The sequence below is a fragment of the Brienomyrus brachyistius genome, unplaced genomic scaffold, assembly GCF_023856365.1.
Source record: "Brienomyrus brachyistius isolate T26 unplaced genomic scaffold, BBRACH_0.4 scaffold1372, whole genome shotgun sequence".
Lineage (NCBI taxonomy): Eukaryota > Metazoa > Chordata > Actinopteri > Osteoglossiformes > Mormyridae > Brienomyrus > Brienomyrus brachyistius.
This window is the reverse complement of record NW_026043646.1, coordinates 15,470-30,725: the sequence shown is the minus strand read 5'-3', so window position 1 is coordinate 30,725 and position 15,256 is coordinate 15,470. Positions and strand designations below refer to the sequence as shown.

Here is a 15,256-nt window from a genome sequence, read left to right as displayed (position 1 = left end):
GGGCGCTGGGAGTACGCACGCTACTCTGCTGTACGCTGCGGGAGTAGCGGCCAGAAGTCATACTAGGCAGAACTGGTGCGGACAGGAAACAGGAGCCCAATGAACACAATTTGGACTTGCAGTCCTCTTCGTTTGAAAGTACGTAAGTTGAAAGTTTGTAAGTAGAGGACTGTCTGTATTTCCACTAGCTGGTCATTTAGGCACCGCAAAAGGACAAACCACAATGATGCAGCTGTCTGGTTTGGAAACCTACAGTGATGGTGGACTTTCCAGCATACTTCCCGTATTTCAGCAACAAAGGCTTTACCATCTTCTTCTGGGCCACAATCTGGGGAACACGAGAGATTCATCACAGAATTTCAGAAACATCAATCATCAGTTTCCTGCATTGCAAAGTCCCAAGTAATTATTTGGTAACACTTCCAGAACAGCGCATTTTTGACAACAATTCATTCAGATGTGCATTGAACAATAAGCAGGTTTTGTGATTCATTACACTAATTTATTTCTTATTGGTAGCTGTTCTTCCAGTGGAATGATTTCTGCACTGTTGTGTATCACTGTGTGATTTATTTTGGTGACATGTCACTGGAAGGTGCGGAGGGGCTGCGGTGCTGTCCTACCTGCCCCAGGGTGCACTCCACACCCCCCAGGAAGTCGTCGTCGCGGGTGCCGATGCTGTGCGTGCCATGGATGTCATAAACTTCGAAGCGCAGCTTCTGTACCTCTTCAAAATAATAATCCAAAGTGAAGACCTTCGAGAACACAGGATGCAAGTTGCTCTTGATGACTTCTGTCCTGTCCAGCTGATTCGGGGAGACATAACGTAACAGTCACAGTGGGTTCTTCTGCATGCACAGCAATCAGTTCATGGTGCATGCGTGGACACTGACCAGCCCACTGATTTCGTATGAAACAGCAGTGGAATGGTTCTTTTTTGCTTTATCAGCAGATGAGAAACGGCATATTTTTTGAGAAAGCAGGGTCAAACAGTTCCCTGGAACAAATGGGGGGATAAGGTTGTCACAAATCAAGTGTCCAGTAGTGAAATCACTCTGCTGACCCTGGGATTTGAACCTCCAACCTTCCAATCCTAACCTGCTGAGCCAGACACCACACGTTGCAGCCTTGTAGCTCCAAAGAGCCTTGGGAAGTAAAGTAGCAAGTAAAAAACCAAGCAAAACCATGTTTACATTGCTGTGTTAGAGCAGCAAAACCCTAGACTTGCAGTACATTCTGTTGGTTCTTTGTAGCACTCTGATCGCAGTTTTCATTGTTTGATTCTGATGCCTGTTTTCCCCTTCATAACGTTATATCCAATCTCTGTTCAGAGATATCAATTAAGCATCATATGAATAGCTTAAGGCAACAAACATACTGATACTCATTAATAAGCAATATGGGCTGTTCAATAGTGAACATAATATTAAAAATATATTGACTGTTATTCAACCGTCAATCATCATTCAGCGCATGGCAGGAATTGCCTTTGTGTGTCTCGGCTCAATGAACGTGGATGACATTGTGCAAAGAAGATAAAGAAATGAGCAAGATAATCTGTGAGCTCTCAGTATTTCTGAAAACACAATTTCCTGTTATCACTCTAGGCCAGTGTTTCCCAATCTGGTCCTTGTGGACCCACAGACAGTCCAGATTTTTGCTCCTCCCAGGGTCCCTGAGGACTGGATTTTGGAAACACTGTTCTAGGTGGATCTGGAGCTAAAAAATATAAATGTATGGGATATGCAGGGCCACTCCTGGCACTTTTAACAAATACCTGCATTCTTTAAGAAGAAAAGTGAGATTTAAATCAGCAATGCCGTGCCCTAAAAACACTGACAGCCACAACATCATTAGCACATCAAGCTCCTTCTAGTCCCTCAGAATCCAGGGCCAGCAGATGCAGTGCTTTTCACCTCTACAGACGAAAGCAGGACATGTTCTGGATCATTTGCAGGGTGAGTCATAATTGACAAGAAGCTCCTCATATACAATGGCTGATTCCATGAGAAATGTGTTAGCATAAAGATTACTGTAATATTCATTCTTGATCTGTCATCTGTCTAGGCAGTTCTGCGAACAACGCTTTGTTCATGAGTTTGATGGATGTCACGTAAGTAGCAGCACGTGAAAATTACGGAATCACATAACATGGGAAATGTCTCCAAAAAAGAATCATTCCAGGGTATGTGTGTGTTGGGGGGTTATATTTCCAGGAATAAATGTTATTTTGGTATTGTTTATTAGTCATTAGAGCTGATAGTTTTCCCTACAGGAATTACACATAGGTTTGTATCTTCTATAAAATCAGTGACTGCATTTCTCATTGTCAGTGTTTGTGTTGCATTTTGATAGGTTTGACGTTTGATTATTTTTCTTTGCTAATGTGCAGACTGAGTCAGTTTCCTTCAAGGGATTCATTGACTATTCAGTCAAGATAGCATTTATGTCCATTTTGTGTATTTTTAAAAGAATTTAAAACCTCCACCCAACCTGTTATCTAGTACAGGGTCATGGTGGACAACATTATAAAGTGAAATATTCTGAATGCAGTCCACATTTGTGCCCCCCCTCAGTTCCCCACACACCCCAGCTATTTAGTGTTCTTGAATGTTTGGCTTAGGTGTGCTGGGAGAGAGTGTGTAGGTGGTGTTATCTACATGAACAGTCTCAAACTGAATTTAAGTTGTTACTCTGGTTTCCCTTGTTTTGCTAATTTGCTTTCCCTTTACTGCTACTGTATTATTAGTAGTATTATAATTATTATTACTTTAACATGAAATGTAATTTAAATATAAGAAATGCAATTACACTTTAACATGGCACCAAATTGAATTTGCCTATGTGGAATTTTTTGTGTCAATATTTTAGGCAAAATGCAACTGAGGAACAGAAGCCGGCAACCGAAATGTGCAAAAACAAAAATCACCCAGCAACTCTGTATGGGTATTTTAAAAAAACAATACAATTCAACTGTTATGTACTGCATATTTAACAAATTTTATACTGTAAGATTGCTCTCAGTGGGACAATAAACAGAGACATGGAGAAGAATGGAAGGAATATGACATATTTTAAGACAAGAGTGGAGAGTGATTAAACGAGAACCCCATTTTAGCATTAAGATGGTGAACCAGATGCACAAAATACAAAACTAGAGTTTGTGCAATTATCTTGCATACCATAATATTTTTTTCTGGACAACCCAAAACCTCAAACAATGTTGTCTAAAGAAATTAAATTTAATTCAAATTTTAAATTAACTGTCAATTAAAGGTTAAGTTAAAATTTTATTATTGGAAGTGTCCCAGAGGACAAGGTGAAGTAAGTGTCCATCAAAAGTTCCTCAAGCAGACTGGAGCAGCCACCAAAGGTTAGGCTTCAAAACAAAGGGATATAGAAAAATAAAGAGCTAATTATATAATAATCAGCTCTGATTCTAATAGGTTAATATGGTCACCATTACAGTTCTACATCAGTGTTTCCCATCCCGGTCCTAGGGGACCACCAGGTACTGTAGTGTACATGAGCAAAAACGTGGACTAACAGGGAGCTGGAAGGGGGCAAAAATGTTGACTTTCTGGGGGCCTCCAGGGACTGGGTTGGGAAACACTGGCCTACATGATTTCTGTGCCTTTGCCTTAAGACGCAGAAGAAAAATGTATGTACAGCTAGAGATATAAGCATATGGAAAGCACAGGAAACCGATATAACCAAAGGGTCGACTTACAACCAAATCCTGTATAGGATTTTATTGTCTGATATGAGTGAGTTTCTGTGACAACATCTTGTTTACTTTTGAAGCACATGTAGGTCTGTTCTCATACGTCTTTCGAACATCCTGACTGCATTTTGAACATCTAAAAAAAGGGGAGCAAAGAAATTAATCAAGATTAAAATCAAAGTTAAAATAACTAAGGAAACTGACACTACTTTAGAAAAACATAAAGTTATGATGATGAATGATGTGGCCAAGAGGACAGATGATATGGACCTGCACCGTTCTACACCAAGGGTGTGGGATATGCCAAAGGTAAAGCCCTTTATTAAAAGACCTTATTATAACACTTGAATTTGAGTATAATGTGTGCTAAATCAGTAATCATTTGTTGTCTTAAAACAGAATACTGATAAGGCTGGCCAGTTTGAAAAAGAGACTGATATCAAATCAGCTGTCCCAGAATGATATATGCTAACTAGCTAGCTAGCTAATGTGAGCATGAAGCAATAGTCTTCCAGCTTGAGCATTCCCATCCCCGGTTCGTTTTGCGGTGGGATTGCTCACAAATGCAAGCTATATATTTTCAATGTTTTATGACTCTGTCATGTTCGTGTGCAGTGTTTGGGTAAATCACCTATCGATCCGCCAGTACCATGGATCGTCACCCGGTCCCAACAAGGACAAACATGTCCGTGGCAAGATTCGCCCGTGGCAAAATATTTAGTTTTGAGGGGAAAAAAAGTTATATGTAAAATTTCATTTACATGAAAATGTCATAATTCCCTGTGGTGCAGGGATTCTTTGTGTGCAGGTTTGGTCACCATATCTTAAAAAGGACATTGTGGCCTTAGAAAAGGTGCAGCGTAGGGCCACAAAAATGATTCCTGGTCTTAGAGGAATGTCATACGAGGAACGGTTACTTGAGCTAAATCTGTTCAGTCTCAAGCAAAGGAGACTGAGGGGGGACATGATCCAGGTATATAAGATTCTAACAGGTTTGGATGCTGTTCAACCAAATAGTTACTTCAGCATTAGTTTAAATACACGAACTCGTGGCCATAGGTGGAAATTAGCGGGAGAACATTTCAAGCTGGATTTAAGGAAGCACTTCTTTACACAGCGTGTAGTCAGAGTATGGAATAGCCTTCCTGATAATGTAGTGCAAGCTGAATCCTTGGGTTCCTTTAAATCAGAGCTAGATGAGATTTTAACGACTCTGAGCGATTAGTTTAGTTCTCCCCAAGCGAGCTTGATGGGCCAAATGGCCTCCTCTCGTTTGTATAGTTCTTATGTTCTTATGAATACCCCTACTGCAGACAATTTTGCTCTTATGGGACATTCATTGAGGCAAAAATATAGTGTCGCTTGCAAGGAGACTGTTAGATAACAGAGCAGACAGTGATAGGTTTCTCCTCAGATCATTCAGAGATGAGTATGTAGGTAACACTTATATTCTGCTTTGGTGCAGTTTGCAGTTTTTTTTTTTGCAAACACTGAGAATATTAACAACATGCTGCTTAGAGTGAAATTCAAGGCAGATTAAAATATGTTAAGGAATCTGAGCTGACATTTGATTCCTTCTTTTACGTATGTAAAATATTTCATGCCCCTTAGAACAACATGGACTGTCTTGGAGTCCCCAAGGTCTGGGTTGAGAAACACTGTTCTAGAGCTAAACTGTCCTTCTAAATATCCTCCTTTTGAGAAAAAGGGCAAAGATTCAAACAGGAATGAAATTTAACACATTTTCCTTTAAGCTCGATATAAATTCCTCTGCATTCCTGCTGAGATTCTGCGTCTACCCTTTAATATAGCCATAACTGGATGCATGACACAAACAGCAGCAGACAGCATGTATTGAGATTTGCTGCCAAATGCAACAGAATGCAGCCGTCTTTCAGTATTTTAGGCATACGTCCAAATTTGGAGCCCCCACACACCTGTTAAAGCTTACTGGAACACCATTGACAACGTATTGTAGTACATCATTCCTAATGAGACAGACAGACAGACAGACAGATAGATAGATAGACAGACAGATAGATTTTGGAATAAATACATACATCCATCCATCAATCCATTTTCCAAACCGCTTATCCTATTGGGTCGCGGGGGGTCCGGAGCCTATCCCGGAAGCAATGGGCACGAGGCAGGGAACAACCCAGGATGGGGGGCCAGCCCATCGCAGGGCACACTCACACACAATTCACACACACATGCACACCTACGGGCAATTTAGCAACTGGAATAAATTCACTAGACGTTAATAACTGCATGAATCACTACAGCACTAATGTGAGGTAAGACTGGTTCATAAACATACTTATGTTAAAATTTCATATGCTCCATCTCAGCAATAAAGCAATTAGCAATTTGTAAAAATCTCCATGCAAAAAATGTAAATTTACTAAGCTGTGCAACCCAGCGCCTCATGATACCTTGAATCGTACGTATCTATTTCCCGTGTGACCTACACAACACGAAATCTGACTAATGCAAAAACAGAGAGTGCTGCACCTGTGTGGAAGCCAATCCAAATAAACATAAGGAGTTAAGATGACAAATGATGACAGCATCTGGGGAGAAAGTGATTTCATTTCTGACTACTGAGCAGGGTCTGTTTTAGTTTCATTTTGACTGGCAGCAACAGAAAAAAAAAGAGGAAAAAGGAAAAAAATAAATAAAAATCACCTTTTCCCAGAGTGGAGTGTGAAAAAGGCTCACGCGGCTGGCACCGTGCTCTCTGTGCTGCGAGATGAAGCGCTAGCAGTGTTTCCTGACACATCGAAAGGAGGGGAATCGTCTCTAAATAGTTCACTGCTTTGGACCCGTCTGCTTACAAGGGTTGCAAAGGGCCAAACAAGAACCACAGAAAAGCTCACAGATGCTTCCCCAATCTACCTTTACAGAGAAACTATATATTTAGGCATGTCTTTAGTACAATGGAAATTGCTTAACGATTTCACCAGATTTGCCTCTGTTTTAATAATTTATGGAAGGTCATATCATCCCCGTACACTGACAGTAAATAAGGACTGAAACATTGCTTATTCAGTTATCTGTTTTCTTCTAAAGGTGCATCACAATTCATAGATGCCTTCCTGCATATTACAGCAATGTTTATAAAATGTATCATTCAAAGTATAGATTGGTGAATGTGCTCATTTATAATCACCACAATAGAAATCATCCAGCCACCCGTCTTCCATAAAGCTAAAGCAGAGTTGCACTGAGCATTTACCAGGAGACACAGGGTAAGGAATACCCTCAATGGGAGGTCAGTGCATCGTCAGGATGCACACCCACACATTTAGAGATGCCAAACTGAGGTATTCAGGGGAAATGTGGACAAAGGGGAATGTGCAAACATGAGAATAGATTCCACACACAGATCTAGGCTAGGAACTGCAGCCCCAACAATGGGACGGTCAGGCTGTGGGACCCCCCCTTTAACAAAGCAGATCAGCTTTATGTTTGGCTAGATTGGTACTACAGGGAGGGGGGGAATCTAAAATGAATAAGTGAGCATGCTGGGATGTAACATGGTTTTCCATCCATGCAGCAGATTAGATACATTCCATGAAGAGCAAACTGGAGGCCAGTTCTGTTGCAAGCTGACTTGTAATGATTCTAGAAACTATGTGAACCACTATGGGTAAGATGGAAAGAGCTCTAGAAACAGACTCAGGCAAACAGCAGCGAAACCCACTATTCATCTACAAACGTTTTACTGAACTAGGATCATTAGGCTTTCAGGGTCAGATGCCCATAGGAAGACTTTTTACGATCATTACTATCTAAGGACAGATCATCATTATGCAAAATGGTGATGCATGTTCCTTTACATCAGTGTTTAGTCTCACTGACACTTAAAGTAAGTTCTCAAAAACAGGAAGATCTGCCTAAAATGGATGGAAACGTGGGTAAAAACTGAGGGTATAAAGTGGGATTCCTGCCAAATACTGAGCAAAATTGTGTTAAAAAATGCCTCCCAAAATGAAGCATGCAAATGAGAGAGACACATTCAGGAAAACGAGGCCAAATGAGTGTAAAAACAAAATTACATGCATCACCCAAAAAAAGTCAATACAGACAATTATGTAATTTCTTCACAACTGACTTGTTACTCCTGAATAATATGATTCTCTATCGGAGTGTCCAAAAATATGCTTATACAAATGCCTAATGAAAAAGTAGCACAGTTGTGTAAAATATCACTTGGAGCAGCATCGCACCACAACCGGAAGTGAAAATCAGACTTTGTGGGTTTCAGACGGAAAAACATTGACACGCTGCTTGTGATCTGGGAAAATGCCAGTCTAACGCAGGATCCTACATTCTCTATCACAGCATACATTTCTATGCCATCTGTCATGGCTATGGATATATCATTTGGTGAAGCTGAAAGCCTGTGATGTTCTAATAGACGTGTAGTCCCTCTTGCTTATGTTTCAGATTGTTTCTGAGCCAGCTGAAAGTTATGGAAGACCTTACATGGTATTCAAAACAAGCCTCGGATGTTCCAGTGAGGAAAATCTGGAAAGCAGCATTTATTTCAATGAACACATCACATGACCTGGAAAAACTCTCTCTCCAGTCCTCTCAATTCAATGATGCCTGTCATATTGCAAGCAAAGCATCTCATTGTTATTTAATCTTATTTATGTAAAATGGACTTTTACGTTTATCACTCAGTAAGTCATCTGAATTATTCAGTTTGCCGCAAATGTCAGAATTGGGTAATACGATTGCTTGGAATGGAAATCTAGAGATGCAATTCAATTAATTGATACTTTTCGCTAAATTTGTTTTTTTTTTCCTGTCATTATTTCTTTCTAACACATCATTTCCTCGGACTAATAATGGCAAGTTCTGTATTACCATGCTTCATTATTGCATCATCATTTTTTATCTCAAATAGCAAAATCCCCACAAAGCACTTTATAATAAAATTAAGACACCATGCAAAATTAGACATCGCAACATTGTGCTGTTAGTGGGGATTTTTTTCCTGATGAAGTGATGATAACGTTTTATCAGGGTACACGCCTAGCAACCAGCAAAGAGAGAGAGAAGCACCTCTATATTTTGGACTCCTGCAGCAGAAAATCTAGCAGCTAACTCAATGATCCTATTCTCAATGGGAAGATTTCTTTCTGCCTCTCAGTTATTTACCAAACTGAATGCAGTCTTTCTCAATACTAGTAACTCACTCTCAGCTCTAAAAGATCTAAAGAGAGTTAAACGCTGATGTTCTATAGATGGGACTTGAGGGCTTTGCTCTACACACTGTCAGCCATGAAACTACTGCCCTCCACTTCTCTGTAACCTTCACAGTATGTAACATGCACATTTTATTCATGTAGCAGACACTTTCATCCAAAGCAACATACATTTGAGCAAGCCTGAAGTAATTGGGGTTCTTTTTCAGGGGTCCAATGATGAAATCACTCTGCCAACCCAGGGATTAAAACCAGCAACCATCCAATCACAGGCACAGCAACCTAACCCACTAAGCCACACAACACATCTGTGACCCAAATGAATAAATACAAAGTGTAAATCTAAGCTAAGAACTACTGTTTTATTACTGGCTGATTGAGAGGTCATCCCAAAAACCCACACTCACACCGGCCCTTCATAGAACCGGTTCCCCACCCCTGCTGTACTGGAACAGCTGTTTGGGAAATGGAACTTTCTGGTTAATTTTCCCCATGTGGCATGTTTTATTTGTGTTTATTGACCATGTATTGTTTACGACACACTCATAGCGATACCCAATAATATATGTTTAATCATTTTTGTGGCAGTGTGTTATTCAGTACAGTAAACCATCACTTGGAAGAGAGATGTGAAGTTATGATGCACTTCAGCTCGGGGTAATTTTTCGGCGGCGCTACAACTAATTATTTGGCATCTCTACCAAAAAGCTCATTTATTTTAACGCATAATGGCCACATACACAAGCTGTTGAACTGGCAGGAAGTAACGATGTCCATGATTGGCCATGCTAACACCCTGAGATACTTTGTCAAACTTTATTACATTCCTGAAATCATATCGGCGGATTTTTAGAGATATATGACTTTTTCCATGCAGAAAACTCATTATAGTTCCATGCACTGGTGAAAGAATATATTTTTTAAAAGAGGCAAGATCCTCTTGCAAAGTGCAACTTAACTACTATAATCATCATAATCTTTGAGTAATGGCTAAGATTTGTTTCGCTCTGTGTATGGGAAGTTCCAGCCATTGTAAAATAAAATAACAACAGTATTTCACAGTGTCTTGCTTCTTGCGCGCAATAATTTGCATCAAATAAGGATGATTTAAAGAAGCATTTGAGCCATTAAACATAAAGGTAATTATAATTTTACATTCCAGATGAATAAATCTCAGACACCAGTTCAAATCAATCTATCTCAGCTGATTCAAATTTTAATCATTGAACAGGGATATGCAGCCCTGTTTATTGGCTGAATTGGGTAAAAATTAAACATAAATTATACATATCCATTCCATCTAACCTCTGAACAGGGTCGTGGGTGGAGCTGGAGCCCAAGGTTGTTGCTAAGGCTGTTTAAGGGGGGTTTTTAGCACACCCACATAAACACTAATTAGTTTAAATAGTATATTCTCATTCGTTTCTATTAAAATCAGATACCCCAGTAAAGAGTGGCTCTCCTGATTGTGCTTGTGCCCATGAGATGCCCCCCCCCCCATATATAATATTTAAATGCATTCATGTACAGTGCCTAGGTATCTAATCTCACATTGGGAAACCCACAAGCTGGGTGGAACCCCCAACAAACAGCAGTGATTGGTCAAGGTCTTTGGGTTGAGTCATGTTAATGCGATGTAAGGAGCTCACCTCCGTCCACTGCCCTTGCGCCTGCACCATGAGGATGACACAGGGATCGGATTTATTCAGCGTGTCTCGGTCCAGCAGGGACTTGCAGGAGACGCGCAGCTCTACCTTGGACACACAAGCTGAGGGGACCGTGCTGAGGGCGGCTGCCGGCAAGGCCCGGGACATCAGCTCCTGGGCGTCATTCATCCCGGCTGGGGGTGCGGGAGGACCGAACCACAGGCAAATGGAAGGTCTACTGTCTGGGTCCTGATTGTGGGGTCCTTTTTGTTTTTAGAGCAGTGAGTCAGCCTTGGTAGCGAGAGACCCAGGACCTCCAGAAAACTTACATAGGACTAGTCCGAGGACTTAAGGAGATAAAGCGAAAATCTGGTGGCTTCTGTCAGCTTTTTCAAATCCTGCGTTGTGAAGATAAGGCCCAGTATCTGCAACCTTCAAAACGATGAGGCAGTCCCTTCAGGTGCGGGTCTTCTCAGTTGTGTAGGTCCCTCCTGAATTAGTAGAGATTCCAGATAATGCATGTGATAGACGGCCTATTCCTTTAAATCCACCCTAAAACACCCACCCTACAAAAATTCAAAATAAAGTGCAAATTAATATACATAGTCACACAGATTGTATTGCATCACTATCCTACCATCACTGTATGTGTAATTACTGAAAACATCCACAAATGTAACACAATTAACTAACACAGAGCTAAATCTGTTCAGTCTCAAGCAAAGGAGACTGAGGGGGGACATGATCCAGGTATATAAGATTCTAACAGGTTTGGATGCTGTTCAACAAAATAGTTACTTCAATATTAGTTCAAACACACGAACTCGTGGCCATAGGTGGAAATTAGCGGGAGAACATTTCAAGCTGGATATAAGGAAGCACTTCTTTACACAGCGTGTAGTCAGAGTATGGAATAGCCTTCCTGATAATGTAGTGCAAGCTGAATCCTTGGGTTCCTTTAAATCAGAGCTAGATAAGATTTTAACGACTCTGAGCTATTAGTTTAGTTCTCCCCAAGCGAGCTTGATGGGCCGAATGGCCTCCTCTCGTTTGTATAGTTCTTATGTTCTTAACAGTACACTAAATAAAAGAGATATTTAATATGTAGTTTGTGACCGTTTTCCTGAGCCAGTTCTGATGTATAAAGACATGAAACATGTTAGTGTAAATTTCTGTACCATTTAAAAAGCGATTTAAACTAAATGCCATATCGATTGGAAATATTACTGAGCTTCAAGCATTCCCTTCATCATTTGAACACCACGGTGCATCTTATCACAGATGCAGATCCCTTAGCAGCCATTCTTATTGTGTACATGAATCATTAATGGGTCATTTATCAAATGAATAAAAAAAAAACCTTCCTGTTAACAAAACCAATTCCTTTATAATCTTAATGTTCAACTTCTGGAATTAACCAACCTAGGGTGTGCCGTACAGAAGAACTCACACATTCAAACTGTATAATCCGAGTCTTACTGAATGGACTTGATGTGCTCTTCCTATATGAATCGTGGATTTCTCTACATTTGACAGGAAAATTGTGAAATGCTGTATTGTTTTACTCAGTTCTCATAAGTTAGACTAACGTGTTGTGAGAATTGCTTGGACTGGATTTCACACTCCTTCGTTTTATTCAAACTGAGAATGTATATTAAGAACTAGTTAGTCAACGCTAGCTGCTATCTTTCAGAATGGCTGACGTCCATAATACTGATCGGTCAAGCGCATTGCTGGGTGTCTCGGTATTAGAGCACACGTGGAAGAAAGAGGGCGTGGCACAGCATACATAACGTATATATAGACCCTCTCAAAGCAGATAGTCAGATGGAAGCGTTAATGCTGAACAATGAGTCATCGGGAAGAACTGGCATCGATTTCTTGCTCATCTGTTTCCTATGGATATATATATTTCTACCAAATGTCCGTTTAATACCTAGCACGCATTTTTGAATGACTCATAATTAATAGAAAATGTTCTTCACGATATATAAAAAAGTCTTACATTTTCTAATTCATAGCACGTTTGTGCTCAAATATGTTTTGCCATTTACTTCCTATTAACCACAGTAAATAATAAAAAAAGCATCAACACCATTACCGTATTTCTAGATAATACTGATATCTAGCAGCTACTGTCAAGCCCGTACTGACGGTTATAGCGCAGCTTGCCCGAAAGTGTTCTGGGTACAAACACCCAATTGCAGTCCCCAGACTGCACATATAACAATAAATTCAAAACTATATAACAATACGTTATCATATACATTTGTAATAGTAATTTCAATAACCCCAAGCTACAAGATTCAACAAATGTTTATAAGTTATAACATACTATTATATAGTCAAGCTGGGGAGGTACTATATAAATTCATATTTATAACATTGACGAATTCATATTGTACTAATTTACAGCAAAACTGGGGGAAAAAATGAATCCAAAGTTTGGTTTTGAAGCGCTCTCGTTCAGACCTCTGTTAGGAGTCCTGTTCGTTGTGGCTACCTGGAGTAAATCGTTACACGTAAAATTATAATAATCTCAAAATGACAGGGGAGACCTTTGTTCCTTCATTATTTAAAAATATTCATACTGCGATGTCATGGGGAGAACGTATATTTATTTATGAACGCCCGAAACCATGTAATACAAAAGTAGTTTTTACTCTTTCTAAATTACATCGTCAGAAAATCGTAAAAAAACCATCATTTCACAAGCATTATGCCCACACAGAGAAACTACATTACATATAAGCGTGAAATCTTGTTTTGTGATTTGCCATCAATAACTAAACACCTAAAATGATGATGGTACTTCGGTACGCTAAAAATATACAGTAAAAATACACGTGTCGAATAAATGGAATATAGAGCATCTTAACGAGCAAGAAAAAGCTCATAAGAGGGGAGAAACTTATGCGCTTTTAAAGCTTTAAGTAACTTCGCCCTGTCGTGTTTCTGAAACAATCTCATGCAATTTTACTGATGTTTGCGAAACAGGTTGTTATGCACTCAATATAAACTGATAAAGGAGCTTACAGAAAATTTATACGACAGAAAAATGTACTCTGATTTACTCCCGCCTTAACCTGATTATGAAAAGACAGCACATGCTTAACATTAAATATTTGCTTATGATCATACAGAATTATTTTCCATGCCTTCGTTATTTAGCAGTGGAGCTTACCTGTGATTCCCCTTCAACTTGAGCCCGTTGCTGAAGCCTTTCCCCCATCACCCCTTTAAACTCGCCGTCGGAGGGAGGTGGCGATGGAAGGAATGTGCGATGGACAATGAGAAAGCGCCGCCTTGGCAGTTGCCGCTGCTGTCCGCTAGGGGGAGGCACCAAAGCTCCGCAACGGAAAGCAACAGGGGATGCAATGTTCACTTCAAACATGGACAGAAACATCGACCGTCCACCTGTGTTATAACCACAGGGTGGGGCAATACCCTGGATGGGACACCGGTCCAAACACACCATCACACGCTCTTTAAAATTTTAAGAAGTCCGGTAGCGTAACTGTGTTGTAGAGCTCGATCTCCCGTTGCTCTGCTAGAGCAAATATAGCCTTGAAAAGGAAAATAAAAAGTTTGTGGCGTTTAAAGAGAATCTGCTTCATTAGAAACTTAGTTTCAATGGGAGATTACAGCCAGCCTCTCCAATTAAACGGAATTTATAAAACGTTATTGTTACTGCTGTCAAAGACAGTAAAATGGTACATTAATATTAATGTTTAATCCAACTTAACTGTGTGGTTCCAACGTCACATAGATCGGGAGCTACTTACAAGTGCAAATAAATGCTACAACAATAGGGCCATTTCTGACATCATCCAACACCTTTCCTGGTCTGGGTCGTGGCGGCGGGTAGCCTGGCGTCTATGCAAGCAGCCCAGGACACAAGGCTGGGTGGGAATACCCTGGAGTGATAATATACCAGCCCGTCACAGGGCACATACACTATCACACACAATGGGCATTTTAGACACACGGATTATCTTAACTGCTCGTCTTTGTACTGCGGGAGGAAACCGGCCATGCGAACGCGTGCGGAGGAGCACGAGCCTAACCCCTAACCTCAGAGAATCCATGCTGACGCTTGCGCTACGTAACTCTTATAATAGCAATAATTTACGCTTCTTCCAGTACCCGCGGCTGTATTTGAGGATTATTCTTCTATTATAAATGAATATATTCAAAAACAAATTTGGGGGATTTTTCTGCAGTTAGCAAGTATATTTTAGCATAGTCTACCCCATGGATAATAAAAGAAACACTAATTGCACGTGGCTTGTGTAAATGTATTGTTTAAAAAATATTTATGTTAATAATCCCCGAACACATTGGATTCGGTGTTTAATTGGGATGTTTTAGTTTTGACTTACATGCTTTGTTGTTCTAGCTAATTCATAGAGTACAGGACTTTGTAGGGTTAACCAAGCGAACATTGGAAAAACGAGTGTTATAATAACAAATGGCTTCTTACTGAAATGCTGACCATTTACATTTTTCCCCTGGTAGTTTTCCACAGTAATAGTCACTGTGACCATCATTAATCTAACAAAAAAATCTATTTATATAGAATACATATCTAGACTGAGTCCACACAACAACCAAATAAAAGAGAATGGTTGGGCTGTCTTAGAAGGCAGTTCAGATTCAATCAGGCA

At 40.1% G+C, this 15,256-nt stretch overlaps 1 protein-coding gene across 1 annotated transcript; it reads right to left on the bottom strand.

Moving 5' to 3' along the window:
* Positions 1-219: 219 nt before the first annotated feature.
* On the bottom strand, positions 220-14,958 carry LOC125730518 (copine-7-like; the record flags this gene model as incomplete). The annotated part of the gene is made up of 5 exons (XM_049005807.1): positions 14,375-14,958; positions 13,774-13,937; positions 10,593-11,080; positions 624-806; positions 220-328 (listed from the first exon to the last, which is right to left on the bottom strand). Coding segments are annotated over exons 3-5 (478 nt in total), but the record flags the coding sequence as incomplete, so codon positions are not given.
* Positions 14,959-15,256: the final 298 nt, after the last annotated feature.